Raw genomic sequence first — 18,478 nt, 5'->3', positions numbered from 1 at the left:
TCATGCCATTGCTTCTGAAACTCCTGGCTGACCTCAAGGTTTTTGGAAGCCTTCTCCATGCGAGAGCGTGGGCCTAGCACATAGTCCACTATTGCCTGTTTGTGATGTTTGAGATGTGCCTCCCTTCCTTTACAAGACTAGGTGGACCCATAACTGAATGTCCAAACAAAAGTTTAAATGGGCTGTAGCTTATTCCTTTTTGTGGAACCTCTCTGTAGGCAAAACTAAGGCAAGCTAAAAGGATATCCAATCTCCTCCTGAGTTTTTCTGAGAGTCCCCTCATCATACCTTTAAGGGTTTTGTTGACTATTTCAACCACCCATTTCCTTTTGGGTGATAAGGTTTGGTGGATTTTTAGGCTTACACCACATTACTTCCACATTGCTTTGAGGTATCCAGACATGAAGTTTGCACCTCTGTCGGATGCAACCTCCTTAGGGAAGCCCACCCTGGCAAAAGTTCCTAGGAAGGCCTTGGCCACTGCAGGATATGTAGTGGTCCTAAAGAGAATGGCATCTGGGTACCTGATGGCATGGTCCACCACCACCAGAATATACCTGTTTCCAGATGCTGTAGGACTGTCAAGGGAACCAAGAATGTCAATCCCTACCCTCTCAAAGGGAACCACAGGTAGTGGGATTAAGGGGGCGTTTGTAGTGCCACCTGTCTTGCCACTGGCTTGGCCGGTGACGCAGGAGTGACTAAACTCCTTAGTGTCTTCAGACGTGGGGAACATCTCCCCGAGGAGGATGACCGCACATGGATTTTTGGCAGATAGTAATTTCTTACCCTTCCTACCTCTCTTGTTGTGCACTGGCTGGGCTGTATTTTCAGGCTCCATTGCTCCTGATTCTCCCTGTTTCCTGGCCTGTGCTCTAGGTGTCACAAAGATATTTGCCCGGTATTGCTGTGTGGGCCTGTAACACCACTTCAATCCAGGCTGAGGTCTCCAAATCATTGCCCATTATACACAGGAATATAAGAGGATACTACAACCTGATTAGGGCAGGTAAACCCTGTCCACCCCCAGCTAAAGTTAACTGCCATGGGGTGGCATGTTGTGATGTTCTCAGCATGGGTGACTTGGTAATTGTGACCAAGTAAGATTTGCTCAGGAGTCCCCTGTTTCTCACTCACCATGGTGACACTGATGCCTGTACCCCTGTAAGCTTCTGCCTCAATACCATTTATGAGGGGAAACTACCTGTATTGTCTCATATTAGGATTCCAGGCAGCCAGAGGGGCAGGGGCAGTGCCACTGACTGATATTAGGACAGCCTCAATGGTTTTTATGACTAGCCCAGTGTCCACTGCAGTAACCAAGGCGAACCCAGCTACACCCTTGGTTGAAGTACTACTACCAGTGTTATTGCAAGGGGGACCAGGGAATTAGCAGAAGGACTGTTCTTGGTGCTTTTCTTAGGACAGTTCCTATCACCTGTCTTATGGCCTTTTCCTTACATAAAAAGCACCAAGGTTTCTTGTGGGAAGAGGAGGAGGAATTGGACCCACCCCCAGAAGAATGTTGTGGACCTCTAGAAAAGTCCATCTTCTTATCTTTAAATTTGTCCCCATCCTTCTCCTGAGACATAGAAGCATTCTTCTTCTTTTGGTAACCCCCACCATGGGATTTCTTACCCACCCGAGAGTGAACCCATTTGCCTGCCTCCTTTACCAATTCTTGGGGAGAGGTCAGATCAGGGTCCACTACGTACTGATGCAGTTTGTCAGACACACAATTGTTAAGGATGTGCTCTCTCATAATAAGACTACCATCTAACCAGCCTTCCAGAGCCTTAACTTATACAGTCAACAAAATCTACCCAATCTTGAGGTCTCCTGAGTTTCCCAGGACTTAATCCAATGTTCCTCAGTTGTGAGTCCAAACCCATCAATCAGAGCCTCTTTCAAGATCTGGTATTTGTCTGCATCCTCGTCTCTTACTACCAAAAGTTTATCTCTACTTTTGTCTAAAAAGGAGAGCCACAGGATAGCTGTCCACTGCCTCTGAGGGACCTTCTGGAACATAGAGGCACTCTCTAAAGCAGCAATCCACTGATGGATATCATCCCCAGACTCTGTAAGGAAGGGACTATCCTGCTGAGAGTCTTGGAATCAAAGGTCCCTTCCCTGACCCTGGGCTCTCTAATGCTGCCACAATGGAGTTCAAACCCCAAATTCTTCCTTTCCCTGCCCATCTCTAGGGTGGGCTCTCTCAAGAGCTAGATGCTGCTCTTTCAACTTGAGTTTCCTTTCTCAAGTCTCAGCAAGCTGAACCCCGTATCTAAAGATACCTCTTCTGAGCTGGATTGGATGGACCCGGCAGAAGATCCTGAGGCAAGAGAAGATAAGGATGAGGAGGATATATTTATCCTGGAAGCCCTTTTGACCATCCCTGGGGGAGAAAACATGGGCCTACTACAATGCTCCCTGCAGGTTCAAAGTTCTCTCCAGAATCCTCATGCTTCTGTCAAGTGTGGCCATATGGGGTTCCTGGTACCTCATTTTCCAGCACTGGTGGTCCACCCTGTTCATCTAACTCACTCTCTATCGGGGTTCTGTATATCATCCTGAAAGTAGAGGATTGGTTACTACATGTCTTAAGTTTCCTAGCTGTATTAGGGACCTAAGCTCCTGGAACTTAAGAGCCCCATACCTAGACTCCTGAGTCAGGTCAGCTCCCTCAACTAAAAATATGTTGTTCGAGTAGTGTATGCAGTGTACCTACCTAAAAATTATAAACAATTTAAAAATTTGGAGAAAGGGCTATGCTAGACCCTTGATTACCCAAGCTAAAAGTTGTGAAGTCCCGGACGTCACTAGTATAGTATGTTCCCATCAGTTAGAAGTGACCTTTGTTATGGAAAGTCACTGATGACCAAGTGGTAAAGCAATACAAGGTGTTTTATCCCACTGCTGCACCACCAATGTAAGAGGCTGGCTCAGTTTATGGTGTACACCTATTGTGTGGCACCTTTTACTGAGTCCAGGCAACATTAGTGATAGTGTTTAGGTGCCCAGATAGCAAAAGCTCTCTAGGGGTAGCTGTGATGAGCAGCTAAAGCTTATCCAGGAGGCATGTAAAGCACTTGCAATACCACAATAGTCAGTCAGTAACTGTTACATAAGAAAGATCCACACCCAGTATTGCAAAAATAAAGGATTCTTTATTACAGCACTAATACTATACTAACATTGGTATATCTCTACTTGGAGATTTCAACACACAAAATATACACTTAGCAACAAGCAGGAAAAGTATAGAAATACATGGGATCCTATGGGGGGTGGGGGGGGTCAGATCATATACTAAGAAAGTGATACAAGGATGGCGCTACCCAACCAAGGTAAGTGTGTTAGGATCTCAGGGGTTGGAGGAGGAGGAAACACAGTTTTGCAGTTAGATTTTGATGGATTCAGGACCCTTTCCATTGGACTCTGAGGAAACCAGTTGGTACAAAGAAGGTTGTAGAGTGCCCCCACCTGTGGATACCCAGAACACCAGAGTTCCTACACCAGGGAGCCCAGGTGCATAGGGGTGAAGTGGCATCGGAAACCCTCGCCAGTGGAAGCCTCCATTGTCCAACTGCTGTCACGACCTGTGGACCCAGAAGGTGGATTCCAGATGTGAAGAACCTGAAAAAAGAAGGGGACAGTGTCCAGACCACTCAGAAATGCCCAGGCGGTGCAGGTAGGCAATGTCCACCCTCTAAGTTCCTGCAGGATGGTGAAGAAAGAAGTCTCACTGCTGAGTCCAGGGGGATGTCATTGAGCTGCCCCACATCAGTCGCCAGATTGCAGTAGGGTCGGTGGCCAGCAGGACCCCCAACAAGTCTTGGCAAACTCAAATAGTTGTTGCAAGGAAGATTGTAGGTTTTTGAGGACCAGCAAGGTCTGTGTGACTCAACCCTTGAAGAGAGTCAGCGCATGCCATCAGCGAGGAAGGAAAGCCAGCCGTAGTCCGAGGAGCCCCCACAAGTGACCAACTGACATCAGACACAGGGAGACACAGACAGACTTCAGCAGCACAACAAAACAGAAGTCCCACGTTGTAGGAGCTACAGAGTGGAAGCTGAATCTGGAGTTGCAGAGTGCTGGAGGCTGGGGCTTCTAGCAGCTCGAAGATCTCTTTGAAGAAGAGCCAACAAGCCTTGGCAAGGGCAACAGTTGTGGTGAACAGGGGTTTGTTTCAAGTCACAGCAGCAAGGGTCTACCATCTCTCAAGTTGGTCAGATGACAGGTTGGACCCAGAGAGGACCTCAGAACCACCACCTGTGAGCAGAGCCTTTATGTTGTCCATGGGACAGCAGGATCCACTAGCCGGTCATTGCTGTCTTAAGGTGCCTTTCGATGAAGGGGAGTGACTCCTTCACTCCAGAAGACATTCTTTCTTGCTTCTTGAATGCAGGCAGAGTCCTTGCAGGAGCTGGAGAAACAATGTTGCAGTGGGAGCCCTCCCAAATGGATACAGTTGTCTTTTAGTTCTAAAAGCAGACCAGCAATGGTTCCGGAGGCCAGGAGCAGATGTCTTTCAGAAAGTTCCTTGAAGAGTCTTGCTCAACGAATCTGAGGACCTGCCCTTGGGGGAGCCCTTTAGTAACCATAAAAGGGGGTTGGCCACTCTTTGTAGTGACCAACCTATCGGAGGGGGTCAGGGATGTCAGCTACCTCACCTAACCAGCCAGAAGCTCCCAGGGACCTCTGCCTACCTTGTTTCCAAGATGGCAGAATCAACCGGCCACCCGGCAGAGCTCTGTGCACCTCCCTAGAGGAGGAGCTGGGCTGTGGGGCGGTCACTCCCCTGTCCTTCGTGCAGTTTAGTGCCAGATCGGGAACCGGGGGTTCATGAAATGGTGCAAAGTGGATTATGCAAGGAGGGCACTAAATGTGCCCTTCAAAGCAGTCTGGTGGCTCGCAGAGGCTGGTGGTGTGGAGAAGCTACCCCTTCCCCCGCCCAGTAACACTTATTTCCAAGGGAGACGGTGTTGCATCCCCTCTCCCACAGGAAATCCTTTGATCTGCCTTCCCCTGGTTGAGCTGGTCAAGTAGCAGGACAGAAATCTGTCTGAGGGACTGAAGCAGCATGGGCTGCTCGCAAACTCTGGAAGACTGGTAGGAGCAATACTAGGAGGTTCTCTAAGGAGCCCCCAGAGTGCATGGAATCATGTCACCAATACTGGCATTAGTATTGGGGTATGATTCTGACATGTTTGATACCAAACATGCTACGTTTGGTATTACCATTATGTAGCTTGACTACCAGTAGTGACCTGTGGCCAGTACATGGGTAAAATGGCTTCCCCGCACTTACGAAGACCAGTGCATTGGATCTGGAGTTCGTAGGGGTACCTAAGTACCATTTACAAGGGACTTACAGGGGTACAGTAATATGCCAATTGTGGAGTGTAAAGGGTACCAAGGCAACCAAATTTAGAGGAGAGAGCGCAATCACTTGGGTCCTGGTTAGCAGGATCCCAGTGAAAGCAGTATAAGCACACTGATACCAGGCAAAAAGTGTGGGTAACCATGCCAAAAAGAGTGACTTTTCTACAGGGATTGCACAGACACTTTACACATTGCCTTATAAGTTAAGCCTGCCTGCTCTGTGCCAAGCTACCAGATGGTGAGCACAGGTTAATTTAGTGTGTGCATTTGACTTGCCCTGACTAGGGTGAGTGAATTATTTTTGGCTGAGGTGCATACCCTTTCCAACTAGAAGGCCAATTTTTAACAATGAGGTTGTATGTCTGCAAGTGCCATACCCTGGACATTTAGCTTGTTGTTTTTTACTTTATTAACAGTGCTTGTTTGCATGTGCATTCCAGGCTGTGAACAAACTGGCTGAGATAATGAATCGGAAAGACTTCAAACTCGACAAAAAGAAGGCTAGCTCTCAGGATTTAAGGAAAAAAGAGAGAGAGAACAGAAAACTACAGCTCGATTTGAACCAAGAAAAAGAGAAGTTTAATCAGATGGTGTCGAAGTATCAGAAGGAACTCAATGATATGCAAGCGGTAAGCCGTGACGCCTTTTTAGCCTTTTTTTCAGTATTATAGCAATTTAGAAGTTAAAAAATATATATATTTAAATGCATTACTGTTGGGATGAATGTCTTTTGATATTTATTAAACAAAATAGGCATACTTAAGCTTAACTTGCTAACAGGCCGTTGTCACTTTCTTTCCTAACATTGTTTTTTTGCTGAATGTTATCCTTGGAGTAGTTCATTGGTAGTTAAGACCTTGTTATAATATACTTAATTAGTGAGCTCTGTATGGCTCTTTCTGTGTCACCATTTGCCTGATTCTCAGCACACAGTGTTATAAGAATACACAAATGCAAACAGTAGTGCATTCTTCTTCTCCTTCATAAGATTTTTTCTTGATTTTTGGCCTCTCTTCTCCTTACTTTCACACGTTTGACCTCATTCCTAGTTGCACTGAGTGGCAGAATTGCACTCAGTACTCAGTAAAACCACATGTTTTTCCGCTCATACTTTTCACTTGCTCAAAGGTCCAATAATCTGGTAAAACATGTGACAAATGGCATGTTAATTCGGGTTATTACATGTTGTTCCTCATCTCGGTTCCAAAATCATAATGGGTGGTAAATGGAATGGATGATACCAGCAGGAATAGGTAACATTGTGCCTAGTAGCATTGGCCCACTCAGGATGGGAGGCCTACATTTGGATATCGCCTTACGCCCTTTGCCATTATGAGGCTACTTGCCATCAGGCACGATTTTTCCACTTTCCAAAAATACTGAACATGAACAAACTACTTCTAGGCAGCCTCTCACTGGTATTCTACCTTAAGCAGAGAATTTACTGGTATCTATTGAGTACCAGGTTGAGCATAGAGATTAATCATCCTGTTAAATAAACTAAGTCTCTGGCTCAGCTCTACAAGGTTTGTTTTCACACCCACAGGTGACACTAGTAACTTAAGTTCAATGCACCAAAGCTTGAATGTGAAAGACAGATTTAGTAGCCTTGTAGAATTTCATGCAGTACATAGTTGAAGTGGTATCATTGCTTTGCGGTTATTAACAGTCCCTAAACAGAGAACCAGGGAAAAGGTGGTTTTTAGAAACAAACCTTTTTAGTTCTCTTTAAAAAACAAAACCACACACACACACACACCCTGACCCCTCCTCCTAAAGTAACCACACAAAATATGACTAAAACGACACAAACGCACATTGCAAACAATGAGAATAAAATTAACATTTCTACCATGGTTAAAATATCATCTGAAATCCTAACATCCTAAAATCAACTTCTGGGCGCTATGCTAAGAGAGCATGGAGAGTAGAAATAGCTTGCATCTTTCTTGGGACGATGAGGGATTGCACGCCTGTTTACAGCACAACACTATAATTATCCAGAGTCAAGGAGGCCATTTTTCCTTCGAAAGGGAAAATGCTTTCCTTATCAGCTCCTTCCAGGCTAAGACTCAGTATCCGCTTTCAGTAGAAAGTGCCAAACAGCAGTAGCTGTGGTAAGCGGAATCTTCTAGCAGAGTCCTGGTTGATAATCCGGGGCGAAGATCCTCTCCCAACAAGCGGTCAAGTCACAGTTACTTTTATATTGTATCTAATCTAAGATGGAATTTTCAACATCACTTAAGAAATGGTTGATATAACCAATGAGTGCCAAGATGCTAGCATTCCTTTAAATATAAAAGGTAAAAGTACAACAATTCTGACTACACTGCTTTGTTTATTGTTCTTTGAACTTGAAATTGAGATAACAAGGCCCTTGGTCCAGGCTGATGTTGCATCAGGTGTTTTATTGATGTCTATGTCTAAATGACTTGACACTTTCACAGTTCCAAAACAAAGTCGTCATCAGGTAAGTCCAAGAAAAAGAAGTTGAAGCACTGTGCCCTTCTAAGTCCCTGGAAGAAGCGTGCTGCTTCTTCCTGCCATCTAGGCCCTGCTCCAGCACTCCACCCGCAGAGCTGGTGCTGACTTCTCTGCACATAACTGAGTTCCCAGGGGCTGGGGCGACTACTGCACAGTTTCAGGAGTTTTATGCAGCCATGGTCTGCATCTTTGGCCAACCAAATCCCTGTGACGGACATCGAGCCCCACAGAGCTGAAAGGTGACACACCTGAATTGCCATCAGTGGGGCCTCCCAAGACCCCAGCTGAACCCTCTGTATCCACACCATGATACGGATCAACACCAGTCCCGAGCCCTCTCCTTGCTCAGTTTTCCTATACCTGGCCCTGCTACATCTGCGCCACACGACGAAGGGTAACCTATCGTTCTCTCAGACTCTGAGGTGGTACTGCATGAACTTTAGCCAAGGTCGAGACCGGAGATCATCCCATGACAGTCTGTGGAAGTAGACTCGTGTCGCGCTGCGGCAGACCGCAGAGCGTGCCGCGCACTCAGCTCTGGGCTTGGCCGCAGTTCCTGGAGACCGGGCATGCCGCGCACCATCTGTCCTTTACTTCCTCGGACGGGGCCCCACAGTGGGCATGGGGCCTCGGCGAGTCTTGGGCGCAGCGCGCCCTCAATATTAACTGTGGGCACCTTCCCCCCCCCTGTCCTTTTCTTCTTTTCTCTCTTCTTTGTCCTTTTCCTCTTGTTTTTATTTTTACATTTAGCAGTCATGTTCTTCTTTCTCCCTGCATGCCTTAGGACCCTTTTTTAAAATGGCGTCTTTTCTCTATATGTTCCTATCATTCATTCCCTATCCAATATGGTGACTTTCTTCTTCCTGTTGGTAATTTCCTGTTTTAGGGTATGTAAGGTGTGTGATTCTTGTTCTCCTTGCGCTGCAACACTTACTTTGGTGGTGATCTTCACTCCTGTTGTTTTTCTCCAGTTTTTTACCTCACTTGTTCCAGCTTCTTCCAGTTTTGTTTTTTTCCAGTTGGAAGACTCACCTTTTTGCTTCTTTTTTGTTCCAGGGAGTTCCTGCTATAGAGGTTTTTCCCTTAGTTTTTTTTTCCTCCTTCTGGAGGGCATGGACTCCTTTTTGGCGTTCATTCATTGGCCGCACCATGGCTACCAGACAGGGCCGCCCTTACCTTGGTCAAGAGAGAACCTACAAGAATCAAGACCCCCTCTGCAGTTCCAGTGGGTCAAAGACATAAACGACGAGTAGCCTGTGACAACTTATTATCCTTTGACACATTTAAGGCGGATCCAGATTATGAGGCCCATTACCCTCCAGACAACATTACCTGTCCTTTCCAGATAAGTGAAGTGAAGAATTGGGGAATGACAATTGGCTTTGACTTCTCATCAGACTCTGGATTAATCTCCCTGACCACAGAAGAAAGTACATCCTTCTCCATGGTGATGAGGAGGGTGGCAGAAATCCTTGAAATTCAACTCCCCTATGTGAAGGTAAAAACAAATGTCTTAATAGAAGTGCTTCAGCTGGGACCCTCTAGTGCAGAGCCCATATTCTCTTTCAAGTGAAGCCATCACATGTCCTCCTGGGGTCTTAGGTGATATCCTATTCAAGGGTCACTATAAGCTGATAAAATCACCTGTTGCCACAACTCTGCTGTAGGTGACCCCACATTCTTTACACAGCACCGCAGCTCTTGAAGCTTAGTGGTGCAGGTCTCAAAAGTGAAAGTGGATCCTAGTGTCTTCTCTCCTACCCTTCTGGGTAGGGAATCCACATGGCTCAAAACATTTGGTAAAAAGATTTGATCCTCCCCAATGTTGGCATTGTCAGATTGTTTGTTTGTTACGCAGATATTTGCATGCTCTGTGACATTTGGTGGCACAAGTGTTAACTATGGTACCAGAGGAAGCTGGGCAGTCCTCATGCAAGCTGTGCTGAATGGCAGGGATGCTGCCAAGTTCACTATCGTGTGTGGTTTAAATAGATCAAACACACTAAGGGTGATAGGAGGGCATAGATGCCACCATTTTAGAAGAGGAAAGTGGGAAATAAGAAAATCAAAATCAAACCATATTTCCCCTGTTGACTTCTATTGAAGCAAAGGCAATTTCAGGTGGGAGACAGCCAAAATAAGGCCATTTCTGACTTTAAAAATCTGGAGTCTCCTGCCTGAATCAGGTCTATTGGAATGTATCGGAGGATGTTAACAATAAGTCTAACACTGGCAATTGCTTGTGGTAACATTCCAATCCATCATTATTTTGCTCACTGTGCCACCTCAGATTAGACCCAGCTATATGCAAATCAGCCTTGACCCTACTCCAGTACAAACAGTCAAGTCTGAACTGCATAGCCAGTGTAAGAAAGTTGGATCTTTATGACATGGCTGTCCCCACTTTTTGCCTGGTGTCAGTGTGTTTTGACTGTACAAAACAAGGATCCTGATAATCGGGACCACAGTGTCAGTATTCTCTCCCATAAATTGGGTTGGTAAGTATTTCTGACACAATTGGCATATTTGTGTATTCCTGTAAGTCCTTAGTATGTGGTACCTAGGTACCCAGAGCATTGGTACACCAGAGTCGTCCCCCCCCCACCCCCCCCCCCCCCCATGGGCTGGATCATGTATTATGCCACCCATGGGAGCCCATGCAAACTGTGTCTACAGGCCTGCCATTGCAGCATCTGGTAAATGGTGCATGCAAGGTCAGGGTGCTTTGTTCTGAGTGTGAGGGTACACCTGTATGAGCAGAGGTACCCTTACAAACCCTAGACTCAATTTTCTGGGCTTTGCAAGTGGAAGGAAGCCATTTCAAGGTATGTAGTGGACACTGGTCAACACAGGATGTTCAACTACATAATGGCTTCACCAAACCTAGTCATGTTTGATATGAAACATGTTGGAATCATGTAACAGCACCCATTCCAGTGTTAGTTGAATGATACCATGTACTCAGGGGGTTCCCTTGAGGATCCCCCATGTCTGCCTGCAGAGCCTTGCAGGGTCTGCATGCCAGCCCATGCTGCTGTTGACCCCAGACACTCTTCTGCCCTCCTGCTGCTGAGGCTAAATCGAGCAGGGGAAGGCAGAAGAAATAATTTTCTGTAGAGGAGAGTTGTTACCACTGCTTCTTTACAAATAGGTGTCTCTGGGCTGCGGTGAAGGTGCCTCTGAGTACCGCCAGACTGCTTTAAAGGGCACAATTTGTGCCCTTCTTGCATAAACCTGTTTACCCCAGTGTAGGAACCCCCGGCTCCCACTCTAGCACAAGCCCACAAAAGCACAGTGGAGTGACCACCCAGCCTGACCAGTTACTCCCCTAGGGTGGTGCCCAGAGCTCTGCCAAGTGGCCACTTGATTCTGCCATCTTGGAAATAAGATGAGCAGAGAACCCTGGGAGCATCTGACTTGGTTACACCAGATGGGTGATGCCCCTCACTACACTTCCCCGATAAATGTGTCACTGCAGTAAGTGTCCAACCACCTTCCTGTGTTACTTAAGGGCTCCCCTGGTGGTGGGACCCTAGATTTGTCTGTGGATTTGTCTGAAGACTCTTCTGCAAGACACTTCAACCTGGATACTGGAACCGCTGCTGGACTTCGCCAAGACAAGACTGCACCTCGTAGGAGAGCTCCTACTGCATCTTTGTTCCTGTGCATTGCAAGGACTCTGCAACCTCCATGGCTGTGCATCCACCAGAGTCCCAAGGACTCTGCCTGCACTGAGGAAAAACAGGAAGAAATCTCCTTGGAGTGAAGGAGTCAGTCCCCTACATCCGCAGGCACCTCATCGTCGATGACCGGTTTCTGGATCCTGCTGTGCCACAGATTCTCCCAGGCTCTGAAACACAGGTAGTGGTTCTGTGGCCCTTCAGAAGTCTGACCTGTCTTCTTTGCAACTGATAAGTCTTGACATTCCTCGCTGAAACTACCTGACTGGAATCCCTGTGCTCCGCATCTTTTTGCCGTTTCCAAGGCTTATTGGCTCTTCAGTCCCAAGACCACCTAGCTCCAAGAAACCACAGCCTCCAGCACTAAGCAGCTCCTAGAAAGATGTCCAATCTGCAACTCATGCGACGTGGGCATCTCTTTGCTGTGCTGCTGAGGTCAAAGTTTAGGCAAATTTAAGGTGGGCTCCTATGGAAACTGGGAGCACTTGGGATCAGGCCTACTTGCAGGTAAGTATCCACGTTTTTGGAGGGCAGACCAGGAGGGTTTAGAGGAGCACCAGGTGGGCCACAGGTAAGCACCAAACACACACCCTCAGCGGCACAGTGGGGCAGGTTGCAAATGCAGCGTCAGGCTCCCAATGCTTTTCTATGAGGGGACCCCAGGGGTCACTTAGATGCTGGCAGGGGGTCAGTTCTGGAAAACCACAGGCTGGACAAGTAGGAGGACTGCCTGATGAGCATTGCTGCCCCAGAGGTCAGGTTCCCCAAGGCCAGGGGGCTGCATGTGCAGTGTACCTTTTGGCGTCAGATGTCTTAGTCTGGTGCTGTCACGGTCAGGGGGGTCCTCTGGATTCACACCGCAGGTGTTGTCGTGGAGGAGAGGAGAGGTCAACCTCTGGTGGGCACTGGTTGAAATAGCTCTCTAGTCGGTTGGGCCACCTGACATGGGCCGTGGGCGCCAGGTGTCCACCTTCAACTCAACCCTGGGTAGCTGTGGCTCTGAGCAGCAAGGCTTACGCAAAGAAACAAGTATAAAGCACCTAAGCAGCACCAAAACAATTGAAGAATCAACAAGACACCGAGGAAATTCGACACCAATTTACAAAAAGTCTATTTTTAGACTCCACGACAAAAAAGATCCACAAGAGGGCTTCAGAGTTATAGTGATTTACAAGTTTTAGGATTGTGGTGTATTATATGGTATTGTTGTGCGACCTTACCATGTAAAACACTTGCAAAAATGTCTTGGGTCCAGTCAGCCTTGTTTGGAAAACCTTCAGCACAATCCTGGGTATTTGTGGCTTCGAGCAGCATGGCTTAAACAAATGAACTAGTGTAAAGCATTTAGAAGCACCAAGCGATGAAATAAAGTCACACAACACAAAAGTAATCCAAAACCTTTATACAAAATTGATTATATTTTTATGAGTTTTTAGACATCGTGCTTTGGCAAAACCACTGGATTGTTCAGGAGATTCAGATCTTTAAAGTGTAAAGCTCAACAAGCATTAGAAACTGTAAAGGTTAAAAACTTTTGAGTTAGCCACTTCCACCTGGGTTGGACGACCAATTCCAACAAGGAAGAAGGTATGAGGAGGGGGCCTGGAGGTGAGAGCGGCAATCAACAATATTTGGACAGTTATCCTGGTCACCAAAGCAGTCTCAAATCCAGTTCCACTATTTACATCAAGACTGCTATAGATTTCACTGGAGAGGTCCTGATACTGGAAATGTAGGATACTAAGGTTGCAGAAAGATGCTCTGGGTGCAGTGCCATCAACAGGGTTGTCCTTGCGCTTTTTCCTCTGTCCACAGATAAGGTGGGGGATTTTGGCCACAGGAGTCAGTGTCGATTAGAGTCCTCTGAGACAGTAGAAGGTCAGCTGTGACTGGGTTACTGGTCTCCGTACACAGAAGGTCCAGCAGTATCCTTTGGTGAAGGTTGGTGTCCATCATTGGTGATCATTCTGGACTTAGACGACACAGCAGACTCAGTGAAGTTTTTGACCATCGAGAATCGGTCTATTGAGGCACCCAGCGGCAGTCAGTGGTAATTCGAAGAATGTGGCTATTGACTTGCCACAGTGGGCTACTTTAGGTTTGATGGCGCTGGTGCTTGTTACAGGCGTTCAGCTGACTGACCGTTGGAGTCACTTCTTAGGTCTGGGATTTGGGAGGGACTTTTCCACTAGCGAAGAGCCACATACACAATCCTCTCTTTGTTAGCCCCAGGTGCAGCATGTGCAGTTCAGCAGTCAGTGCAGCCTCTCTAGGCAGGCCGAGGGGTCAGCAAGGCAGTCCTTATTCACCACCTTCTATAGTTCTGTCATGATCTGAGGTTTAGGGTGCCATATTTAAACCCAGAAAGTCCCCGTTTGTATGATGCAATCACTAGCCAATTGGCTACCAGGATCCCTTCCACCCTTCGTCAAAATCAGGCTATGTGTGGCATCTAACAATCCCAGAGGGCACTATTCCGGATACCCTCACGATGCTTGAACCATTCCTTGGATGTTAGGAGCTTGGTAACCCGCTCCAGAGGTGTGGTTACCTGTAGGTTACACACCCACATGAAAACCGGTTTAACCACTGGTTTCCCATCTACCTGAACAAAGGGGCAACTCTAGATGAGTGTGATCGCTATTTTTCCTCCAATGGCGGCTTCTCATTTTGAAGCTCACATTTTAGACTAACACCCTGTATGGCTCCCTGCAAGGGGGAAGTAACACCTCTCTTTTAAGGAGTCTTCTATTGCTCCTGACTGTAGGAAGTTGGCTCTGTATATACTATCTCAAAGTGAGAGATAGTGTGCACAGAGTCCAAGGGTTCCCCTTAGAGGTTGATAGTGGCAATAATAGATAGTAATAATGTTCTATTTTGTGGTAGTGTGGTCGAGCAGTAGGCTTATCAGAGGGTAGTGTTAAGCATTTGTTGTATACACACACAGGCAATAAATGAGGGGACACACTCAAAGACTTAACTCCAGGCCAATAGGTTTTTATATAGAAAAATATTATTTTCTTAATTTATTTTAGAACTACTAGATTCAAGTACGTACATACATTGTAAGGTACTTGGCATAGGTAAATATGGAACTTCGATTTAAAACAGTAATGTACACAGTTTTGGCAAAAATGGCAATAAGCTATTTTAAAAGTGGACACTGCAAAAATCAACAGTTCCTGGGGGAGGTAAGTATTGGTTACTTTTTCAAGTAGGTAAAAAGCACTTACAAGTTCAGTCTCCGGGGCATAGGCAGACCACCGTTGGGGGTTCAAGGCAACCCCAAACACCCAGCACCAGCAACACAGGGCCGGTCAGGTGCAGAGGTCAAAGTAGGGCCCAAATAACATAGGCACCTGCGTCCTCGGGGAGCAGACCAGGGGGGTTTTGTGGAGCACTAGAGGGTGGGGTGGGGAGGGGGGTCACAAACAGGCACACAAAATACACCAATAGTGATACATATAAAGGTGCACTGTTCCACGTGTTCTGTGATGGCCTAGCTCCTGAGATTTCAGTCCCCTAGGCCATCACAGAACACGTGGAACAGTGTACCTTTATATGTATCACTATTGTTGGGAGACTGTACACTGGACCAGATAACCTCCTGGTCCCTCCCTCCTTAGATTTACACAAAATACACCCTCAGCGGCACTGGGGCGGCCAGGTGCAGTGTGTGAACTAGGTGTCGGGTTTTAGGTAGAAATCAATGGACAGACCGGGGGGGGTACTCTGGCGATGCAAGCAGGGCACAGGGGGGCTTCCTAGGCCAGTCACTGACTGAGCAAGGATGAGGGCCGCCGGCCGGTCACTACTGCACCAGTGGTTGGTTCTTCACGGGCCTGAGGGCTACGGGTGCAGTGCTTCTTCTGGGTGTTGGGTTTCTTTGTTAGCGGGCAGTCGCGGTCAGTGGGGTCCTCTGGTTTCCCTCTGCAGGCATTGTTGTGGGGGTGCAGGGAGGTTGGCTCGGGGTGGACACATTGTTGGAGTCGCCTGGGGGTCCTGTCTACGGCGTTGTTTTCTCTGGACATTGGTCAGGGGCGTTGGGTGCTGAGTGTTTGGGACTCACCCTTCTGGAGTGAGGCTGGAGTCCCTTTAAAGATGGTTTCTTTGTTGCTGTTTTGGACAGAGCCGCTGTCCACAGCAGTTTCTTGGTCCTTCAGGTGCAGGTCAGTCCTCTGAGTCCTCAGAGGTCACTGGTCCCGCGGGATGCGTTGCTGTGCAGGTTCTTTGAGTCTGGAGACAGGCCGGTAGGGCTGGGACCAAGTCAGTTGTCGTCTCCGTCGTCTCTACAGGGTTTTCAGGCCAGCAGTAGTTCTTGTTGTAGGTCGTCAGGAATCTGGTTTCCTGGGTTCTGGGTCGCCCCTAAATTCTCAATTTAGGAGTGCGTTTAGGTCGGGGGACAGTAGCCAATGGCTACTGTCCTTGAGGATGGCTACACTCTCTTTGTGCCTCCTCCCTGTGAGGAAGGGGGCACATCCCTAATCCTGTTGGGGGGGAATCCTCCAAAACAAGATGGAGGATTTCCTAAGGCAGGGGGTCACCTCAGATCAGGACACCTTAGGGGCTGTCCTGGCTGGAGGGTGACTCCTCCTTGTTTTCCTCATTAACTCATCCAGATGTGCCACCAAAAGTGGGGGGTGGGCATGTCCACTAGGTGTAGTGCCCTAATGCATTGTAACACAAAGCCTGAACCTTTGAGGCTCACTGCTAGGTGTTACATTTCCAGCAAGGGGGGTGGAATGGGGGGGGGGGGGGGGGGGAGTGAAGCACCTCCACACAGTGCAGGCTTTGTTTCTGGCCCCAAAGAGCACAAAGGCTCTCACCCAAGGGGGTCAGAAACCCGTCTCAGTGGCAGGTTGGCACAAACCAGTCAGTCCTGCACTGAAGAATTGGGTAAAATACAGGGGGGTCTCTAATAAACCCTCTGTGCACATGTTTAATAAATCCAACACTGGCATCAGTGTGGGTTTATTATTCTGAGAAGTTTGATACCAAACTTCCCGGTATTCAGTGTAGCCAATATTGAACTGTGGAGTTTGTTTCGACAAACTCCCAGACCATATTCTTAATATGGCTACCCTGCACTTACAATGTCTAGGAATGGACTTATACACCTTAGGGGCATAGTGCTCATGCAGCTATACCCTCACCTGTGGTATAGTGCACCCTGCCTTAGGGCTGCAAGGCCTGCTACAGGGGTGACCTACCTATGCCACAGGTAGTGGGTTGTGGGCATGGCACCCTGAGGGGGGTGCCATGTCGACTTTGCCTTTTTCTCCACATCCACACATAAAATCTGCACTGGCAGTATGCATTTGTTAGGGGAGGGGCTCCTTAGGGTGGCACAACACATGCTGCAGCCCTTAGGGACCTTCCCTGGTCACAAGGCCCTTGTTCCACTGGTACCTTTTACAAGGGACTTATCTGTGGGGCAGAGGTGTGCCAATTGTGGAAACCATGGTACATTTTTAGTGAAAGAACACTGGTGCTGGGGCCTGGTTAGCAGGATCCCAGCACACTCAAGTCAACTCAGCATCAATACCAGGCAAAAGGTGTGTGTGTGTTGGGGGGGGAGGGTGTACTGCAACAAGGGGCCATTTTCCTACACTGAAAATAGGAGCCGCTCATAGTACTCCCCAGGAGGACTGAAGGCTGCCTGGTGGCCAACTCCAGTAGGGAGCAAATCAGGGGGACCAGCAAGGCCCTCAGAATTATTTAACTCAAAGTTAGAAGCAATCTTTAGTTCCAGGCACTTTTACCCATTGCAGTGCTTTCCTATGGAAATGTTCCGGATGCAAGGAAAGATGCTGAAGATGCTCAAGTGTGTTGAGATGCAATGCAGTTGACAACTTTCTTCCTGCGGGGTACTCCTTTACCATGAAGAGGGTGAGGCAGTCCTGGTCAGTGTCAGCACCCCTCAAAGTCTTCTTGCTGCTGGTAGAAGTCCAGTCGCCACTGGCTACCAGTCACCCCGTATTGCGGTCACAGCCAAATCCTTCCCTGGGTGATAACTCTGCTTCTGGGCTACCATGCTGTACTATGCCCACTTTCCCAGGGTCAGCGAACTATGGTGCAACTTTTAGCATCAGGTCCTGGTCTCTGGTGCTGCATGGCAGCTGTTGGATGCACCATTTTGGCCACTCCGGCATGGCAGAACCCCTCTCTCAACATCCAAAGCTCCCCAGTGCAACCCAGAGGTGTGGCTACCAAGGGGGCTACACACCTCTGAAAAAAACATTATCTGATAGAGACATCTAGCTCCAGATTCCTTACCATAGAATTCTTCCCCAGGCACCAGACCGGATCCTGTTACTTTTCCCAGCAGTATCTCTGCGCATCGGTGGAGAGTGTGTTGTGCGACTCCGTAGCGATGTCGGATTCATACCCCAATACCGTTGCCAGTATTGGTTGTATGGTTCCATGCACTCTGAGGGCTCCTGGAGACCCCAGTATTACTCCTACCATTCTTTTAGGGTTTTCAAGGCATCCCACTCTGCTGCCATCCTTCAGACAGGTTTCTGCTGTACTGCTGCTTGACCAACTCAAACAGGGGAAGGCAGAACAAAGGATTTCCTGTGGTAGAGGGAGGCAACTCTCTCCCCTTAAAAATAGTTGTTACAAGGCTTGGGAGGGGTAGCCTCCCCAAGCCACTGGAATGCTTTGAAGGGCACATTTGGATCCCTCTATGCATAAACCGGTTTGCACCAGTCCAGAGACAAACCCCCCTCCCCCTGTCCCCCCGTCCCCCTCTCCCCCCGTCCCTGCTCCGGGGCACAACTGGACAAAGGAGAGGGGAGTAACCACTCCCCTGTCCTTCAACACCCCAGGGGTGGTGCCCACTTGATTCTGCCATCTTAAAACCAAGATGTGCAGAGGCCCCTGGGAGCATCTGAGTGGCCAGGTCAGGCAGGTGATGTCACAGCCCC

At 47.9% G+C, this 18,478-nt stretch overlaps 1 protein-coding gene across 1 annotated transcript in view; it reads left to right on the top strand.

The window, feature by feature from the left end:
- Nucleotides 1–18,478, top strand: part of ROCK1 (Rho associated coiled-coil containing protein kinase 1) — a 1,374,854-nt gene that overhangs the window by 1,150,250 nt on the left and 206,126 nt on the right. Inside the window, exon 26 of the mRNA XM_069219991.1 lies at nt 5,826–6,014. Within this exon, the coding sequence (XP_069076092.1) occupies nt 5,826–6,014 (189 nt within the window). The remainder of the gene's footprint in view (nt 1–5,825; nt 6,015–18,478) is intronic.

The sequence above is a fragment of the Pleurodeles waltl genome, chromosome 2_2 (genome assembly GCF_031143425.1).
Source record: "Pleurodeles waltl isolate 20211129_DDA chromosome 2_2, aPleWal1.hap1.20221129, whole genome shotgun sequence".
Classification (NCBI taxonomy): Eukaryota; Metazoa; Chordata; class Amphibia; order Caudata; family Salamandridae; genus Pleurodeles; species Pleurodeles waltl.
This window is presented reverse-complemented; position numbering and strand designations above follow the sequence as displayed.